Source organism: Electrona antarctica, assembly GCF_951216825.1.
Source record: "Electrona antarctica genome assembly, chromosome: 8".
Classification (NCBI taxonomy): domain Eukaryota; kingdom Metazoa; phylum Chordata; class Actinopteri; order Myctophiformes; family Myctophidae; genus Electrona; species Electrona antarctica.
In genome coordinates, this window is record NC_136789.1 from 56,862,667 (window position 1) to 56,883,566 (window position 20,900).

General features: G+C 43.6%; 2 protein-coding genes across 3 annotated transcripts in view; both read right to left on the reverse strand.

The window, feature by feature from the left end:
• Positions 1-1,000: 1,000 nt before the first annotated feature.
• Positions 1,001-10,235, reverse strand: LOC306928432 (C4b-binding protein alpha chain-like). Of its 2 annotated transcripts, XM_079508536.1 has the most exons (6): positions 10,135-10,227; positions 5,806-6,015; positions 4,638-4,814; positions 3,240-3,425; positions 1,482-1,511; positions 1,001-1,388 (listed from the first exon to the last, which is right to left on the reverse strand). In XM_079508536.1, the coding sequence occupies exons 1-5, from the start codon at positions 10,187-10,189 to the stop codon at positions 1,504-1,506; spliced, it is 636 nt and encodes a 211-aa protein (XP_079364662.1). In that variant the 5' UTR covers positions 10,190-10,227; the 3' UTR covers positions 1,001-1,388; positions 1,482-1,503. The 2 variants fall into 2 exon arrangements, with proteins under 2 accessions (XP_079364662.1, XP_079364663.1); XM_079508537.1 differs by lacking the exon at positions 5,806-6,015 and having other exon boundaries at positions 10,135-10,235.
• A 2,296-nt stretch (positions 10,236-12,531) lies between these two features.
• Positions 12,532-20,900, reverse strand: part of LOC306928864 (rho GTPase-activating protein 7-like) — a gene marked incomplete at its 5' end in the record, with an annotated part of 31,586 nt that continues 23,217 nt past the window's right edge. The window contains 3 exons of the mRNA XM_079509138.1: positions 12,532-12,902; positions 16,804-16,977; positions 18,937-19,193. Coding sequence (XP_079365264.1) covers positions 12,794-12,902; positions 16,804-16,977; positions 18,937-19,193 — 540 coding nt within the window. The 3' untranslated portion in view covers positions 12,532-12,793. The remainder of the gene's footprint in view (positions 12,903-16,803; positions 16,978-18,936; positions 19,194-20,900) is intronic.

Below are 20,900 nucleotides of genomic sequence, written 5' to 3' on the forward strand. Positions count from 1 at the left end.
GCAGATTTAGTGATGGGTTTTGGTTGTTAAGAGTTGCATTGTGTGTGTTTTCGCTATCCTTGGTGCTGAAGGGTGTCTAGCTTGTTTGTGACAGTCCAGCCATGGTGCGATCTTCCTATGACTGGGGCTGAAGCGACATCGAATGGAATGTAGGAGTGGCCGAGTGAAGAGACAGAAGGTGATTCTTTTGTTTAAAGTGGGAAATTTGGTAAGTATTTTTTATTGGCCTAAAATATTGTCTATATACATACATTCATGAATCCACTTGCTGGCCGGCTGTCAGCATTGAGCAATTTGTTTTATATATTATATTATATTATATTATATTATATTATGTTTTATATTTTTATACAAAAACACTGAGCTAAAAACGGCCAAAGCCACTTGCCCAAATGTGCCCAAAATGTGCTGACCTCATCACATTTCAATTCATCACATTTGTGGTGATAGCTAGGGCTGTTTTTAGCCCAAGGAGTGTTTTTTGCCAAACATGCCCCTAGTTTTACATGTCACATGCTACTTAACACAGGGGTTCTCAACCCGTGGGTCGCGACCCCTCGGGGGGTCGCCAAATTAGTTTAGGGGGTCCCCAAATTATTTTCAAAAAAAAAAAGATTTTTATTTTTATTTTTCACGATTTTTCAAAAATAGCAGACCTACAAGCTCGTAGCGCGCCACTCGGTGGCGCGCTATGAGCTTGTAGATCTGCTATTTTTCAATAGCTAAATTATAACATAATGCTTAAAACACCAAAAGGGGTTCCCGCCCAAAATGGGTTAAGGTTATTGTAGCAGTCAATTTATATTAGGGGGCGGGGCGGGGGTCCCGAGACATTGCCAAAGCATTTCCGGGGGTCCCCGGCCAAAAACGTTGAGAACCCCTGACTTAACAGACTAACTATAACAGAAATTGCTCAATACCAACAGCTGGTCAGCAAGTGCATTCATGAATGTATGTATATAGACAATATTTTAGGCCATTAAAAAAGACAGAAGGGACAAACCCATTGAACAGGGGCTGGAGTAGAGCTAGTTCAATACCTATATACCATCAAGAATAAATACATACCGGATTTCACTTTATTTTCAATCATACTTTAATCTGTTGATTCAAGTTTTAGCTCTTTAAAAAAAAATGTTTTAGGCGTCTCATTTTATAATGTACCCGTAGCTTAGTTTTAAGCTTAATCACAAAAGATAAAACATATTGCAACATTGTTAAAATGATATACAAAATTGTTACAATTATATGCTAAATGCAATGCTAAAATGATATTTCTCCCCACAGCATGTACTTAAGTCTTTGTCTGAAGAATGCCGTTTGTATTATTAATTCCACCACGTGCATGTATCAAGGCGCTTGGGAAGGGTTTCGGTAACGTCCGCGCCCTGAAAAACAAAACGCAAACAAATGGGTGAGGAAAAAAACAGAACATTACCAAAAAAAGTGTGTAACATAACAAGTAACCGCGGTTTACTTACATCTACACGCGGGAAGGACAGGTTAAATATCTGTAATGAGACAGTGTCAGCCATGAGGGGAAGGGACAGGTTAACACAAAGACTGGCCGTGTGGCCACAAGTGGTAAATAGCTTGTACGGAATTGTGGAGATTACTACTCAAGTACTTCCGTTTTCCCCGCTCGCAGACCACTATTGTAATGTTATTGTTAGCATTAGCTCACGCTAGCTATCTTTCTCGAGAAACGTTTATATTTCAGTCGCGATGCGTTAAAAAAAAATCTGAAATCAGATCCGAACCTCGGATGTCTGATCAGCACAACGGATAGCGACGTAGTTTTCGCGTACAGAGCCATGGAAGAGCCTAATTATATAACCGTAGTCTACGCATGCGTGAGCACGTTTGGTGCGTGCGGGGGGTGAGCAAGGCGTTGCCTAGCAACTGGCTCAGGGCAAAAAGTTGTGAGGGAAAGGGACAGTGGTGGATAAAAGTACAAAAAATATGTACTTAAGTGCAATTTAGAAATACTTTACTTGAGTACTTGAGTGAAAGTACAAAAGTATTGGTGTCAAAATGTACTTGAAGTACCAAAAGTAAAAGTACTCACTCATTATTGCAGAATGTGCCGCCGTTTCAAGTTTTCAAATGTATATTAAAAAATCACACCCGTGTGAACTGAGTGGTGTAAGGTTTTATATAGCATGATCAGCTGTGGTCTGACGTAATGTCTGATGTGAGGTATTATATAAGGTAAGGTATTATATACCCTGATCAGCTCTGATCTGACGTAATGAAATCACACCTGGATGTGATTTCACAACTGGCTTTTTTTGCGCAGAGAAAATGACCACGGTTGCTACGGTCATCCAGTTCACCCGGGTGTGATTTAATTACGTCAGAAATTATTTTGAACATAGCAACCATGGTCATTTTTTTATGCACACAAAAGCCAGTTGTAGGAGTGGTTTACACCACTCAAAAAATCACCCGTGTGAACTGAGTGGTGTAAGGTCTTATATAGTGACGTCACATACTAACCATAGCAACCGTGCTCATTTTTTAGTCGTGTAAACCACTCCTACGACTGGCTTTGTTAGTTTACGTGTCTGTCTGTCTGTGCTCAACAAATGAGCATGGTTGCTACGGTCACCCAGTTCACCCGGGTGTGATTTCATTACGTCAGACATTACGTCAGATCAGAGCTGATCAGGTTATATAAGACCTTACACCACTCAGTTCACACAGGTGTGATATTTTTTGGTACGGACAGACATCAGTACAGTACATCGCTTTTTGAGTGGTGTAAACCACTCCTACAACTGGCTTTGTTAGTTTACGTGTCTGTCTGTCTGTCTGTTCGTACCAAAAAATTTGCATGGTTGCTATGGTCACCCAGTTCACACTGGTGTGATTTCATTACGTCAGACATTACGTCAGACCACAGCTGATCAGTCTATATAAGACCTTACACCACTCAGTTCACACGGGTGTGATTTTTTTGGTACGAACAGACACAGGTACAAAGCCAGTTGTTGGAGTGGTTTACACCACTCAAAAAATAACCTTTTGAATATAGCAGATCTACAAGCTCACACTGCGTTACACCGTGACACATTGTGAGCTTGTAGATCAGCTAATTTCAAATTTGCCAAAATGGCTAATGTAGGCTATGTTTTGTAATAATAATAATAATCTACAAAGTAACCAGTAACTAAAGTGTTTCAAATACATTTAGTGGAATTGTTGTAATCAAACTACCAGTATTAATAGTGGTTTACCTTTCTGACGTCTACACGTGGGAAGATGAGGCTGCCACTGGCCATCGGCGCCGCAGGCAATGCTGGTATGGCCCTCCAACTCAAAGCCTCTCTCGCAGTGAAATGACACGGCGTCTCTGGGATTGTACGGCGGCCTGAGTGTCCCCGACTGCCAAGAGTTTGGCACGTCTGGGGAGGGACACGTTCCTGTAATGGCCGTTAAAAAAATAAAAATCACAGCCGTGTGAAGTGAGGGGCATTCTTATCGTCCTATACATCATCATGACGTAACATGTCGATTTGCATTGCTCACCCGGTCACATATGACGTAAATTCTCCATTCATTGCCAATGGGAATTTAACCAAAATACCGATTTGCTCAGACACATATGACGTAAATTCTCGATTCATTGTCAATGGCATTTAATGTTTGTTGGGAAGAAATAGCCGATTTGCTCGTCTACATATGTTAATGTTTGTGTTATAGGATACAAATCTACACTATAGCTGAATATAGCCCCTCAATAATACAGAATGGAAATCGAACCCTGCTGTAGAAAATGTGTAAACGGCATCGCAACTACACGTAAGTTGACTTTGTCTCTACGACAATACAGTGCAAAATGCCTTCCTGCATTGACATGTTTGAACTTGTAAACTTGATTTACTCCAGTGTCACAGTTTTGTACATTTATTAATGCAACTGACAGACACTGTGCGCCCCTCCCCCATGGCGCTCGAAGCCGTTGCTTCGTCGGCCTGTAGGAAGAACCGGGCCTGATTTTCACTGTCTGTGTCGTAAGAAGTAGTGTATATAGTCTCTGTCCGGTGTAAAGCTCAAATGTCCCAAACTGTTACTTTTCACGATTAAAATTAAAAAGTAGCGAGAAATAGCAGATCCACATTAGGCTCAAAACGTGTCGCTTCGCACCTCGTCGCGTTTCAAGCTTGCAGAGTTGCTACTTTTGATGCTTTTGTGTGATGCTGTAGTACAGGGGTTCTCAACCCGTGGGTCGCGACCCCTCGGGGGGTCGCCAAATTATTTTAGGGGGTCCCCAAATTATTTAAAAAAAAAGAAAAAAAAAAGATTTTTTTTTAAATTTTATTTTCACGATTTTTCAAAAATAGCAGACCTACAAGCTCGTAGCGCGCCACTCGGTGGCGCGCTATGAGCTTGTAGATCTGCTATTTTTCAATAGCTAAATTATAACAATGCTTAAAACATCAAAAGGGGTTCCCGCCCAAAATGGGTTAAGGTTATTGTAGCAGTCAATTTATATTGGGGGTCGGGAGGGGGCGGGGCGGGGGTCCCGAGACGTTGCCAAAGCATTGTCGGGGGTCCCCGGCCAAAAACGTTGAGAACCCCTGCTGTAGTATGACCAAGACAACATCAACAACTGCGCGTGACATCAGTGGTACCTATACACGCAGGGGGCGGGGAGCTCCAGGTTCCGTCGTCGGTGCACCAGAGCTGCTCGTGCCCCATGAGCGCCCCCTTGTGGCAGCGGTAGCTCACCGCACTGCCGTTGGTGTGCGGCCGGAACGCACGCGACATGTTTGCATTCACCACCTCTGGTGGATCGGGACAGTGGACAACTGAAAGACATCAACGTTATTGTTGTTTAGCATTTTTGTACTTATTTTCTACTGTATTTGTTGGATACGTTTTCATTTTTCAACCTATGCAAGACGCATTTGTGCGGGACTGCTCCTGGTGGGGCTGGTGGGGCTTTAGCCCCCTCTGGTGGAGGCGTAAGCCCCCTTTGGTGGAGGCTTAAGCCCCCTCTGGTGGAGGCTTAGCCCCACAATGTAAACCAAAATCTATTAGCCCCCCGCTCCCCCATATAGTCCCCCCACTTCACAAATGTCTGGAGCCGTCGCCGTTTGTGCTCTTCGTAGTGACATGACATCTTTGCAAAAAATCTTTGCACTTTAATGTATATTGGACTTTGTATATTGTCACTGTCGATACAACATTGTGTCACGCTCCGCTCCTCGGACTTCGACTGTCCTCATGAAGGATTTGGACGTCACATGACATCGCCGCTGACTGCTGAGCAGAGGTGACGCGGGCTCCTCCTGGTGGTGATCGTTGACTGTAGCGCCATCAACCCGGTGAGACCGACAACACGCATACAGACATTTAGTTGGGTTTTATACACTAAACACAAACATGTGTCATGGAGTGGGCTCGGCGAGTGACACCCTGAACCCCCCCCCCAAGCTCTATTTGGAGCGCAGTCAGGAAGAAGACAAACAGTAGGAGATGCACCAGGGAACACCGGGCAATCTGGTATTATTATTGTCGCTGCTGCTGAATGTCGACTATGGAAATCAGCGTGACTGACTGCTTGCTGAGAGGGAGAGAGAGAGTTCATATTCATATCACGTGGTCCCATTTTGTAATCATTAAATATGCCATTTATCAATAGACATGGACATGGCATTTCCGGCAAGGGACAGTAGGAGTAAAGATGAAGCACAGGCTACTCCACTTTTTTGTTTTACTTTTACGCACAACTACAAACGGAACAGAACGTACGCGTATAGGCTTGAATTATAAGCTAATATCGACAAACTCACTTACTTTCACATGTTGATTTAGGTGTCCATTTTCCAGCCAAACACGAGTAAACGGCATATCTATGTCCTCCAGATGGAGTGATGCATTCATAAAACACCTTCTCGTTATGCGCGTATCTCTGTCGTATGGAGCTGGAGCTTTGCAACCTACTGTTCAGAAAGGATAATTCTGGAGCAGTGCAGAGCTTGTTTGGAGGTTTTGGATGCATCTGAGCTGGGGGGGGAATGCAGGAATTAGGCAACATGTCTACAGGTATCGGCTAGGAAAATACAGTGCCAGATATGCTAACACGTTTGGAACATTTCCATTTACCCAAAGTATGCATCGTAAACGAGAGAAATTATATTCCATCGAACGTCCAACATGTTCTCTTTTGTCAAGTTTTGTGCGCAAAGAATCAGCAGATTCCTCCTCGGAGACTGAGATTGGAAGCTACTGACTGTTGTGACAGTGCTGCGCTTTACTTTAAAGCCCTAGCCATGCCAAAGGGTCAAGACGGTTTTAGCGTTGTCCCTGTGGTGTGATATGTCCTGTTGCACGTTGACGCGCGTCGTCCCTAGTGATTCAACGCATGGAATGCAATGGCCCAAACCACACCAAAGGGTCGAGTCGGTTTTAGCGTTAACTCCTTGCAACCGTTTGGACCCAAGGAGTTGCATGGTGACCCTTTGGTTAGGGCTTAACACTACAGGAAGTCTCTCTTCCATATCTCTGCTGTCTGGCAGGAACCACCTAACTAACTAATGTTAATTTTTCAGGAAATTAAGGGTGCGTTTGGAAATGGGGTGATGTCGTAGAGCGCACTGAGTGTGGCTTATTTACGAGCGACCAGTTAAAACAACACGGCTTCCTGTAACATTGAAAAGGTCATTCATAACATTAGCCTGTCTGCTGTTGGTTCTATACACATTGATGCTTGTGTAATAATAAAGCTCAAAGTACCAATGTTGTAGAGATGGGATTTATGGCTCTTTGAAGGGAGCCGGATCTCTGGGATCCGTTCCTTTCAAAGAGTCGTTCAAAAGACTGGCTCTTTTGAACGACGTTCCCGATGGGGGGGGGGGGGAAGGGGGGCAAAAAAAAAAATGTCTGCCCAGTGTCCCCCCCAGTGCCTCCCCAGTACCTCCCCAATATCTGCCCAGGGCCTCCCTAGGGACTCCCCACTCCCCAGTGCCTCCCCAGTGTCTCCCCAGTGCCCCCCCCCCCCAGTTGAAACCCCCCTGCCCCCCTCCTCCTCTAAAAAGGAACGGCTCCCTACTGTGAACCGGATCCCATCGTTCCTTTCAAAGAGCCGTTCAAAAGATCCGACTCGTTCACGAACGTCACATCTCTACAATGTTGCAGCCGGGGATTGCTCGAGACACCGCAGTGACGCACGCACACTGGACAACCCCCAACTTCTGAGTCGGGCCGGTCAGTGCAAGCACTCGGCATACGCAGCGCACTAGATTTTCGAACGACAACCCCTCCCCCCCCCCCCCCCCCCCCCCCCCCTCGAGTGCACTGAATAAACAAGAGGTCGGGCACATCAGTGCGCTCAGTGCGAATTTCCGAACGCACCCGAAAGAAATATCCAGCTCAAGTGGAGTTAGGAGGTTTTTGTCAAAGCGCTTTTTTTTCATTGGTTCAATATATTTTTTAACCAAACACAGATGTATAAGGTATTCAATATAGCACTGATTTATGGGGAAAGGAGAGACTAAATGGGTGGAGTTAGCTGGTTTGGCAGATATAGTTTGAGGGTCCAATGGAGTTGTAGGAGGTTTTCGCCGAAGCACTTTTTAATACTTTCCATTGGTTCAATATTTTTTGAACCAACCGACAGTAAAGGGTGCTCAATAGCATTAATTTATTGAAATTAAAAAAAAAATAATAATAATAATCAAAAACCTAAAAAATGGAGTTAGGTGGTTTCTTCCAGACAGCAGTGATATTATAACTATGTAACTGTAGTCTTCAGAGCTCCCACTAAAACATTATTTCACCAGTGGTGGAAAAAGTATTCAAATGTTTTACTATAAGGACCACTTCACCACTTTACAACCTATCTTCATATAATTGGTCCTCACTATAATGTTCATGATAAAATGCCACAATTATTTTCTACCCAGTCTGTGTCTCATAGGAGGGCTATATGGGCAGTTCAGAAACCCATCTACCGGAGACATCATCGTTAGGCAGATTCTTTTTAAACAAGATTTAAGGATATATATTAATAACTACTACTCTGTTACAAGGAAATGTCCGTAATTCAAAATGTACTTGAGAAAAGGTACAACAGTATTGGCCTCAAAATGTACTTAAAGTACCAAATGTACAAAGTACTCATTATGCAGAATTTGTCTCATTTCAAGTTTTCAAATGTATTTAAGATCTTTTGAAAATAGCCGAAATGTGTATAGAGCTGAAGTGGTTATTGTATTGTTTTGTAATCACAATCTACAAAGTAACTAGTAGGTAACTGAAGTTGTCAAATAAATGTAGTGGAGTAAAAGTACAACATTTGCATGTAATGGAGTAGAAGTACAATTGTTGGAAAATGGAAATACTCAAATAAAGTACAAATACCTAAAACATTTACCCAAGTACAGTACTTAAATGTACTTTCACATCTCGGATGTCAAACAACACATGTATTATTTTGTCTAATCAGCAACAGATGTGGAGCAATGCAGTGAATTAAAGGGAACTTGGGAAGTCATTTGATAAAACCTCCTAAAGCAGAGAAAAAGAAAGCAGGAAGTGAAATCTCAGCCATAATGTGATGCAAACTTGACTTGAGTATATTTCCAATTTCGAGTACTTTTACTTCTACTCCACTACAGTTCAGAGGCAAATATTATACATTTACTCCACTACAATTTTGAAAACTTTAGTTGCTATTTACTTTGTAGATTTTGATTATTATTACAAAACATACATTAAACACTTCAGCCCTATATTATACATTTTGACCATTTGAAAATAGCGCATCTACAAGCTTGTAGATCTGCAATTTTCTAAATATTTGTAGATTTGTACACCGTGCATCACGGTGTTCATGCTGCATGGATCACGGTAATTTAGTTAAATAAAACTATAACAAAGAATCAACTTAATAAATAACCTGCAACGGTAGTGTGTTTTTACAAAACGAACTAAAACTAAGATCATAGAGAAAATGTCCTTAGGGCACGGTCACAGGCACGCCACTCTTTTATTCTACCAATGAGGGTGGATTCCGCTTATGCATTTCAATGGGAATGGAGCGGATTTCTGCAAAAAAAAAAACACTCCATTCGCATTGAAATGCATTGACATAATCCACCCTCTTAGGTAGAATAAAAGTGTGGCGTGATCGTGCCCTTAGTTTAATATTTCTCCGAATATTTTGAGAGAGAGAGGTGAAATTAGCCGATCTGGAAGCTCACAACATGTGGCGATCTGATGTGAGCTTGTGGATCGGCTAAGCCTGCATTTTTTTCTGACTAACCCATATTACAATGAAAAAACTAAAACGAATCAAAACTAAACTAGCAAACCCCCTTTAACCCATTTAGACCTGACGTCGAAATTTAAAAAATGTCTTTTTAAAATGTATTTTCTTTTTCTGAAAAACCTCATGTTTCTATATCAGTGGTTCTCAATATTTCATGTCAAGGACCCCAAAAATTATATGTAATATGCCTCCGACCCCCATCTGAAAATATGTTGTTCCAGGGACCCTCCCGAGCTGTCAAGGTCAGAAAGTAGTTTTTTGCCACTCTGTAGGCGTTTCCACATTACTTCCGGGTATGATGATGATTGAGGATGTCACACGCATACCCTCTATAGGTAATATCGGATACTTAATAAAAACCCACTAAGATCACAGTTTTCTGAAAAACGTATCAGTATTGGTGCTCAAAGCTTTTCATGTTAAGGACCCACATAATTATCTGTACTTGGCCGCCGACCACCATCTGAAAATGTTGTTCCAGGGACCCCCACATAAGCAAATATATGAGTTAAAAACGTTCACTGTGAAAGAATATATATTCAAATATTTGCGCCACATTTTTCAAAAATTGCAAATGCAAATGCTATTTTTCAACAGCTAAAGCTTCAATGAATGGTTAAAGTGGTTACAAGCTATGAGGTGACACGGATGCGTCCTCAGGTCTAAATGGGTTAAAAACGAATTGAAACAATACTGATGATGAAAACTGGACGTCGAAACTTGACCAAAATAAAAACTCAAAGCTATATGTAATAACCTTGGTGGAAACATTCAGAAATGATAGACTGTCGTCACCTCTATAGCACAGGACAATATTATAGCAACATCTGCTGCAAAATGTAATTTCCACTTACCCAAAGTATGCATTGTAAACGACAAGAAAACGATATTCCATCGGAAATCAAACATGATTCATCAAGTCACATGTGAGCAAAGCAGAAGTCCTCAACGTACAGTAAGATGCTGAAATGAAACTGCTGACTGACGGCAGTGGGGGCTAGATATCCAGTTCAGTATCCAAAATATACGTCATCCCAATTGGGGATGGGCAAGTTACTCGAGAAGAGTAATCCGTTACTAGTACTTATTACTCAGTCCTTTACCAAATTGACCATTGAGCCACTAGAGTCTGCATGCTTGCTCTGGGGATACATTGAATAATACATATGACTTTTATAGTGCTTTTCTATGTACTGGAGGAATCCGTGTCAGATCCTGTGTCCATGGGTGAGACTTTGACATGATCTAAATGTCTCGGTAGAAGAGCGGGTATAGACAAAATACAACCACCCCTATTGTATAAAAGTTATATTTTCTATGTCATACTGGACATATTGGACAACATTATGTAATCCAGCCCTGAATCGCTAGCCACGCCCATTAAGAGAAGTGAAACGAAATGAAAATTCAGACTGAGTGTCAGGCTAGGTCCTCACTAATGCTCATTATAAAATGGCACCATTTCTGTACACAGACTCTGTCTCAGAGGTCTGTGTACAGAAATGGTGCCATTTTATTGGTAATTGGTGCATTTATTTATATAGCACTTTCATCCAAAGCGCTTTGTGCATTACATTCTCACACACACACACACATTCGACATTCATACACCGATGGCGGAGGAAACCATGCAAGGCACCAACCTGCACATTGGGAGCAATTAGGGGTTCAGGGTCTTGCTCAAGGAGCTCAAGGACACTTCGACACTAACTCTGGGGGAGCCCGGGATCGAACTGTTCCCATCCGGCCACTCTACCCTTGAGCCACTGCCGCCCCTAAATTGAGAGATTTGGATCCTGTGAGAACACTGCCTTTGACACGATCCGTTTCTGGTTTGGCACAGCTTTTGACCTGAGGGTCAACCAAATGGACCCTAATGGTTCCATTTGTACACTCAGTTAAATTTACATTGATTTTTCAATATAAATTGGGGTCTCAGAGATAGAAATGCCATTTAATGGGGGCTCCGTAGCCTAATGCATGTCAAACTGGGGGTCCTTGAAATTAAACGGGTTGAGAATCGCTGCTAGATCTTATGGGGGTCCCTGGCATATGTTTTCAAATGGGGGTCCGTGGGCTAATTAGTGTCTTTTTGGGGGTCCCAATTTACATGAAAATGTTTGGGAACCACTGTTGTAGAGGCTTACATTATTATTACTAATTTACTATACAGTAGTGTCTAAAAAATATCTTTTCGGCAGAAATTCCGCGACTCACAGCAGAAAATAATCCTCACATGTATCTGTTGGTAACTCCAAGAGAATTACATCTTGACGATTTTACGCTTTAAAATCAAGCCATGGTATTAATTTAACCTGCTCTACAAATGATAATCGGCTTAATCTGTGCACGCATGCACACGCAAAAATACAGGAGCCGAGATCACTGAAAAGTCAACATTTGAATTACTTGCTTTGGCAGATAAATACAGATTTCCCACACAACGGCAAACAAGATAACGATTTTTTCCTTTTTTTTTCCTGTAAATCAATTTAATTAAATAAACACATAGATTTGAATATATTTAGTTAAATAAACTTTGGGAAAGTATGACAGATTACATGTGGTGCAGGTGTGTATGTACATGGATATATTCACAGTACAGAGTACAATCCTCAGTGATAATCTGTAAGTGTACCATTGGAACCAAATGGACCATTATGGTTCCGTTTGGTTCCATTTTGTACACTCTCAGTATTGGAACTGAGGATTTGACTGTGTTATGTTTACCTGGTCTGTTGCGCACGGACACACACACACACACACACACACACACACACACACACACACACACAGCTAGGATAAGCAGACATCAAGAGAGAGGAACAATATATATTAAGTTGTACAATCGCTTTTAGGGGTGGGATGTTCTAAACTTTCAAAACGATTCTGACAATCATTCAATTCTCTGAGACACGCGTCCGAGTTTTTTGCGTGGTCAAACAAGGATCCCCTTCCCTAAGAAGAATAAGATGTATGGACTTACGTTTTGGTGCAATATTATATTTTAGAAAATGTTAACACGATGAAACGATGAAAAGCCAAAATGTAAGTTTCCCTATTGGTTAAAAAAAACAAAAAAATGATAATATCAGTCACCTGGTGTCACATGGCTAACAAATATCTACATATTTACTAATCAAAACAAATAAATAAAAATAAAACTATGCGGTGCGCGCACAGACACACGCGCACACACACACACACACACACAAATCCAAGTAGAAGTTAAAATGACTCCAAGTGTTTAAAGTGAAATTACCCCTTTGAGTAATTTAGTCTGCATTTTAGAGAGCGAGAGAGAAAGGGAGAGAGATCCTCAATAATCATTCATATCCGTTTTGCGTCGTGGAGTTCAAAAGTCAATGTCTACTCCTGTTCCGAATGTTCCAATCTTCTTTCTTAACGAGTTGAATCCCAGCGTCTGGCTGGGACACTAGCCGCAGCGCGCCACGTCGCCTCACGTTGGTTGAGAGCTTGTGTGCAGACCGGACTACTTTTTGCCGAGGGGATTCATATGGTGCTCTCTCTGTGCTCGGGTCTGAATGAGTCTCTGATGGAGAGCAGCCTGAAGGCCAGGAGGTGTCCTCTGACTGTGCGGTACCACTCCTGAGACCTGCCCCTGTAACACACAGACACGATATGGACAGCATTAGATTCTGACTGTGGTACCACTCCTGAGACCTGCCCCTGCAACACACAAGACACGATATGGACAGCATTAGATTCTGACTGTGGTACCACTCCTGAGACCTGCCCCTGTAACACACAGACACGATATGGACAGCATTAGATTCTGACTGTGTGGTACCACTCCTGAGACCTGCCCCTGTAACACACAGACACAATATGGACATTAGATTCTGACTGGTACCACTCCTGAGACCTGCCCCTGTAACACACAAGACACAATATGGACAGCATTAGATTCTGACTGTGGTACCACTCCTGAGACCTGCCCCTGTAACACACAGACACAATATGGACAGCATTAGATTCTGACTGTTGTACCACTCCTGAGACCTGCCCCTGTAACACACAGACACGATATGGACAGCATTAGATTCTGACTGTGGTACCACTCCTGAGACCTGCCCCTGTAACACAGACACAATATGGACAGTATTAGATTCTGACTGTGGTACCACTCCTGAGACCTGCCCCTGTAACACACAGACACAATATGGACAGTATTAGATTCTGACTGTGGTACCACTCCTGAGACCTGCCCCTGCAACACACAGACACAATATGGACAGCATTAGATTCTGACTGTGGTACCACTCCTGAGACCTGCCCCTGTAACACACAGACACAATATGGACAGCATTAGATTCTGACTGGTACCACTCCTGAGACCTGCCCCTGTAACACAGACACAATATGGACAGCATTAGATTCTGACTGTGGTACCACTCCTGAGACCTGCCCCTGTAACACACAGACACGATATGGACAGCATTAGATTCTGACTGTGGTACCACTCCTGAGACCTGCCCCTGCAACACACAGACACAATATGGACAGCATTAGATTCTGACTGTGGTACCACTCCTGAGACCTGCCCCTGTAACACACAGACACGATATGGACAGCATTAGATTCTGACTGTGGTACCACTCCTGAGACCTGCCCCTGTAACACACAGACACGATATGGACAGCATTAGATTCTGACTGTGTGGTACCACCCCTGAGACCTGCCCCTGTAACACACAGACACAATATGGACATTAGATTCTGACTGTGGTACCACTCCTGAGACCTGCCCCTGTAACACACAGACACAATATGGACAGCATTAGATTCTGACTGTGGTACCACTCCTGAGACCTGCCCCTGTAACACACAGACACAATATGGACAGCATTAGATTCTGACTGTGGTACCACTCCTGAGACCTGCCCCTGTAACACACAAGACACAATAAGGACAGCATTAGATTCTGACTGTGGTACCACTCCTGAGACCTGCCCCTGTAACACACAGACACAATATGGACAGCATTAGATTCTGACTGTGTGGTACCACTCCTGAGACCTGCCCCTGTAACACACAGACACAATATGGACAGCATTAGATTCTGACTGTGGTACCACTCCTGAGACCTGCCCCTGTAACACACAAGACACAATATGGACAGCATTAGATTCTGACTGTGGTACCACTCCTGAGACCTGCCCCTGTAACACACAGACACAATATGGACAGCATTAGATTCTGACTGTGGTACCACTCCTGAGACCTGCCCCTGTAACACACAAGACACGATATGGACAGCATTAGATTCTGACTGTGGTACCACTCCTGAGACCTGCCCCTGTAACACACAGACACGATATGGACAGCATTAGATTCTGACTGTGGTACCACTCCTGAGACCTGCCCCTGCAACACACAGACACAATATGGACCATTAGATTCTGACTGTGTGGTACCACTCCTGAGACCTGCCCCTGTAACACAGACACAATATGGACAGCATTAGATTCTGACTGTGTGGTACCACTCCTGAGACCTGCCCCTGTAACACACAGACACGATATGGACAGCATTAGATTCTGACTGTGTGGTACCACTCCTGAGACCTGCCCCTGTAACACACAGACACGATATGGACAGCATTAGATTCTGACTGTGTGGTACCACTCCTGAGACCTGCCCCTGTAACACACAGACACAATATGGACATTAGATTCTGACTGTGGTACCACTCCTGAGACCTGCCCCTGTAACACACAGACACAATATGGACATTAGATTCTGACTGTGGTACCACTCCTGAGACCTGCCCCTGTAACACACAGACACAATATGGACAGCATTAGATTCTGACTGTGGTACCACTCCTGAGACCTGCCCCTGTAACACAGACACGATATGGACAGCATTAGATTCTGACTGTGTGGTACCACTCCTGAGACCTGCCCCTGTAACACACAAGACACGATGGCCGGGATTTAGGTCTAGAGTAGATCACTGATCACCCCTTTAAAAAATATAAGAATTTCAGAAATGTAGCTACTTAACCCATCCTTGGCCACCCACCCTTTTGATGTTTTATACTTTAGCTATTGAAAATAGCTCATAGCGCGGAACCGAGTGCCTATTTTCTTTAAATCGTGGAAATCTGGCGCGAATTTGGAATATATATTCTTTCAGAGCGAACATTTTTAACTCGAATCTTTGCTTCTGGGGGGTTCCCTGGAACAACATATTTTGAGATTGACTTCGGAGGCCAAATACATATCATTGTTGGGGTCCTTGACATGAAGATGAAATAGTTTGAGTACCACTGACATGGAAACATAGGGTTTTCAGAAAACTATCATCATTTAGAAGACATTTTGTAGAATCGAGCTCAGGTCTAAATGTGTTAAGACAAATCTAATTTCATTCCTTAACTATGAAAATAGCCTATCACCAAGCTCACAACGCGCGGCGCGGCAACGTGTTGTGAGCTTGTAGACAGGCTATTTTCACAGCAACTTTTGAAATGCGGGTTAAGTCAGTCCGTCGACCGTCCATCCGCATGCCAGTCAGTCTGTGCCTGTCCTGTCTCTCACCTGGTGTCAGTGTGGTCCAGGTTAGTGAGTCTCTCACTTATAGGGTGATCATTTGAGGGACAGAAGTATCGGGACAAGTGGGACGGGACGTACAGGTATGGGTTATTGCAACTTATTACTTAAGTTACTATCAAATGCCTTGATGTCATATTCAACCACAGGCCTCTAATATTACCTATCATTTTGTTATTAAACCCCTCTGGCGTCTCACATTTAGTTTTAAAACTTTGGTCATGGGTGCATGGTATATGGCTGACTTGGTACTGTAGCCTATAGGGGATATTTATCATTATTTATTATTTTAACAGGCTTAAAAATACATATTGCAGGAAAAGAGCGAATGAGAGAGCTTTACAACAGAAAGCCAACTATTAGGGGACTAACTATTGGGGCATTTGAACACTGATGCCTGCCAGTCACAATGTGGGACAGGCAGGGTCTCAATGTGAACGCTGATGCCTGCCGGTCACAATGTGGGACAGGCAGGGTCTCAATGTGAACACTGATGCCTGCCAGTCACAATGTGGGACAGGCAGGGTCTCAATGTGAACACTGATGCCTGCCAGTCACAATGTGGGACAGGCAGGGTCTCAATGTGAACACTGATGCCTGCCAGTCACAATGTGGGACAGGCAGGGTCTCAATGTGAACACTGATGCCTGCCAGTCACAATGTGGGACAGGCAGGGTCTCAATCTGTGGGACGCCTGAAAAGTCTTTCTTGTAAATGAGGGACTGTCCCACGCAAAGAGGGACATCTGGTCTGGTCATCTGCTCACCAGGGGAGAGTCTCACCTGGTGTCAGTGCGGTCCAGGTGAGTGAGTCAGTCTCTCACCTGGTGTCAGTGCGGTCCAGGTGAGTGAGTCAGTCTCTCACCTGGTGTCAGTGCGGTCCAGGTGAGTGAGTCAGTCTCTCACCTGGTGTCAGTGCGGTCCAGGTGAGTGAGTCAGTCTCTCACCTGGTGTCAGTGCGGTCCAGGTGAGTGAGCCTGGTCCTCTTGTCTCCCACAGCCTCCAGCAGGTAGAGGCAGCTGGACACCTGCACCCTGACGCCCTCTGCTGGCAGCGCTGGGAACTGCGTGGAGGCGCTGGACAGGTAGACGGGACCGGAACTCGGGTCCGACTGCCACGTCCTGCATGGAGAGCAGGAGAGGACAGAGCACGTTAGAACAGGGGTTCTCAACGTTTTTGGCCGGGGACCCCCGGAAATGCTTTGGCAATGTCTCGGGACCCCCGCCCCGCCCCCTCCCGACCCCCAATATAAATTGACTGCTACAATAACCTTAAACCATTTTGGGCGGGAACCCCTTTTGATGTTTTAAGCATTGTTATAATTTAGCTATTGAAAAATAGCAGATCTACAAGCTCATAGCGCGCCACCGAGTGGCGCGCTATGAACTTGTAGGTCTGCTATTTTTGAAAAATCGTGAAAATAAAATTTAAAAAAAAATCTTTTTTTTTTTTTTTTTTTTTTAATATTTTGGGGACCCCCCAAAATAACTTGGCGACCCCCCGAGAGGTCGCGACCCACGGGTTGAGAACCCCTGCGTTAGAACAGTCAAATGTTTTGGCTCAACACCCAAACTGCCTGTGACCCAAACTAGTGAAAGTAGCAGCGCGTCGCTTCACGGTCCACGCCACGCTGTGATCGACTATTTTCACTACTTCTTAAACTTTAGTTTTTTTCTATTTTATTTCCTACAAATGAATTAAAAATACATAATACCAGAAGTGCTGAAGGCACGCTGCGTCGCTGCCCCTATTCAATACAAAGGAGTTTTATTGGCATGAGAAAACAATCTTGAGGGAGTTCCAGGGGGTCCCAGGCTAAATGATAGTAATGGGTCCATTTGTACACTCTCAGAGTTAAATTAACATTGATTTTACACTATAAATTGAGGGTCCTCAACTGGGGTCCTTGAAATTAATCGGGTTGAGAATCACTGTTAGAGCCGTACAAATATTTTCTCATGGGGGTCCCTGGCAAATCTTTTCAAATGGGGGTCCGTGGGCTAATTAGTGTGAATTTGGGGGTCCTTAGCTTGACATGAAATGTTTGGGAACCACTGCTCTACGCAAGTGAAGTTGATGAATGGGGTTCTCTCTTCTGATTGGAAATGTACATGTGTTTACTTAAACTAAAGACATTTTCCCTCATTTTGTGTGCAAAATAACTTGATTACTTTTTAAAATGATTGTCTTTTAAAATGAAGGTCTCACCACAATCAAGTGGAAGACTCTACAGAACGCTCTGAAAATGAAGTCATTTGGGCATGTATTTATTTGGGCATTTCTGGCTTAATTAAATAAACTATAGAGCGTCGCAGTCCCCGCCCCCTTTCATGACGACGCCAGGCCCAGGAAATAAGTCCCAATGCATTTTTCCCATAGACATTTCAAAAAGTATTTATTTAAAGACTGTTACGCCGCCGCGGACAAAGCCAACTCGAGTTGTGACAAATCATGACAACAAACACAATATTTTTGCCCAAAAAATTGTCTTTGTTGTCATGATTTGTCACGACAAGAGCTGGCTTTGTACGAGGCTTAAAAGGTCTTTAAATAAATACTTTTTGAAATGTCTGAGGAAAATGAACGGAGAATAATTTCCTGGGCCCTGGTAGGCCGGGGCGGGACTGCGACGCTCTATACCCAAAGGACAGTCACTCGGATTAATTTGAGTTGTGTCTCTTTACTCACTCTAAACAACTGTAACCCTTGAGAGAATATTGTTGTGCTGTTTTGTTTTAGAATACCTCTATTTCCTTCCCCAGACTTCCAATACAGTATAAACTAATAATACAGCCAAGCTCTTCAGGAAACAAAACAAGAGAGCGAAGTCAAACAGGATACTTTTCAGGGACCCAATCTAGTGAAAATAGCAGATCTACAAGTGCACAATAGTCTCTCTTCGCGCCACGTTGTGAGCTTGTAGATTGGCTACTTTCACATTTGTTTTATTCAGGGCATTTCTTAGATTTGTTTGTTTCAAAATGTATAATTATTTATAATAATGTGTGATTATTTAATTTTTTTCTTAATTTTTGCTGTTAGGCCGTACATGAAGCCTGGGCCTCGCCTGGCCTCGGTACCTAAGCAGCAGGTGGTCCCGCGGGGGCCGCGGGGCCAGTGCGCTCCCCAGGCCTCCCTCGTGGAGCAGCAGGCAGCGGTACACCTCGGCGCGTCCCCCGGCCAGGGTTCGTAGCACGGACGCCCGGCGCACGGCCCACCCCCCCGCCTCCTCCTCCCACAGCTCGGGCTCCCTGAGGAGGCGGTGCAGCACCTCCTCCCGGGGGGCCTCCACCTCCACGGAGCAGCGCCACAGGGGCAGCGGGCAGCCATCGTCCACCTGGGGAGGGGAGAGGAGAGGGGGGAGGGGAGAGGGTCCACTATTTTGAGCCACGGGTCCGCCATTTATTTGATGACATTAATAGCCTCCGAAACAAAAGAATATTTTGTTCTCGTTGGATAAGATTTTGTCTACACTTCCGTGCTTTTGGGAAACGTTCGTCAAAAATAACAATTCTTCTACACATTCTCGAATTGTGTAGACTTCTTGTGAATGAAGTGATGCGGATGTTTAACAGTAATGTAACTCTTGAGAGCGTACAATTTTACGCTCTCAAGAGTTAAAGATGTACAGTATACGGGTCCATTTGGTTACCAACACGTCATCATTTAGCTGGGGACCACCTGGAACTTTGCCAAGGTCCCCAGACCACTGGTTGAAAACCACTACAAGAGAGAATTTACTGTATAGTGTATAAGAACAACATTTATTTGTGGATCCATCTTTTCTGAGCATCTAAGTTTGATTGATATTTGCTTGATAACTTCCCTTTCTTTCTTCCTCTGTATTTCCTTCGTTCATCCTCAATATTCACTCTCTCCGCTCGGCCCACTTTCCCTTGTTTTTTTCTCCGCCTCCTTTGTCTGCCTCTCAATTCAATTCAATTATAAACATTATAATTACAACATTCGTTCAGTAAGGGAGCTTTATTGGCATGTGAAAACATACGTTTACATTGCCAAAGCTTAATGTGAAATTAAAACACTCAAAACGGCAACTTAGAAAAGCTAGCTTACAAAATAAGAACTAATTATATATACTTATTACACAGCTTGGTTGAATGCTTGATTCTGATTGGTCAATCGCTGACTTCAGTTGCATGTAATTTCTTGATAACAGACCGCTCCGCTCTATAACAGACCGCTGTCTAATCAAAGCCTCAGAGCACCTGGCTGCGCTGCTTGGATTTTATGCCGTATCCAACATGACAGCCTTTACACACACACACACCATGACCATTTACAGCTAAACGTTGCTCTCAAGAATGTTTTTGAAAACATTTTGAAGCGAGAAATGGACGATGCAGTGACTTGTGCCTGGGCTCGACGGCCACTTCGTTTTGTTGTTCCTTTTGGGTCAATTTATGAATTTATTTATTAAGTAGCCGTGTAATAAGCAGAGCGACGTCCGCTCTGCATCGGTGGCGAATCACCCCGTCTGTGATTTATTTATCAACGATGACCACGTAGCCATTCATTATCCCTCGCATGTTATATATATAGCCCAGGGGTCCTTGAGGGAGTTCCAGGGGGTCCCCAGCTAAATGATAGTTTGGAACCATGTGGACCCTTATGGGTCTGTAACCAAATGGACCATAACGGGTCCATTTGGTTCCATCTGTACACTCAGAGTTAAATTAACATTGATTTTACAATATACATTGGGGGTCCAAGATATAGAAATGCCATTAAATGGGGGTCTGTAGACTAATGCATGTCAAACTGCAGGGGGTCCTTGAAATTAAACGGGTTGAGAATCATTGCTAGAGCCGTAACCATCTTGTTTATGGGGTTTCCCTGGCATATGTTTTCTAATGGGGGTCCGCGGGCTAATTAGTGTCAATTTGGGGGTCCTTGACATGAAAAAAGTTTGGGAACCAGTCCACTATATACCACTTTCTCTCTCTCTCCCAGTCTTTCTCTCTCTCTCTCTCTCTCTCTCTCTCTCTCTCTCTCTCTCTCTCTCTCTGTCTCTCACTCACACGCG

Excerpts from the sequence above, each read along its gene's own strand:
- LOC306928432 (XM_079508536.1), bottom strand. The coding sequence starts at position 10,189 with ATGTTTGATTTCCGATGGAATATCGTTTTCTTGTCGTTTACAATGCAT. Across the intron at positions 6,016-10,134 it reads GTTTACAATGCATACTTTGG|CTCAGATGCATCCAAAACCT; the intron begins GTAAGTGGAAAT and ends TTCCCCCCCCAG. Across the intron at positions 4,815-5,805 it reads ACCTAAATCAACATGTGAAA|TTGTCCACTGTCCCGATCCA; the intron begins GTAAGTGAGTTT and ends GATGTCTTTCAG.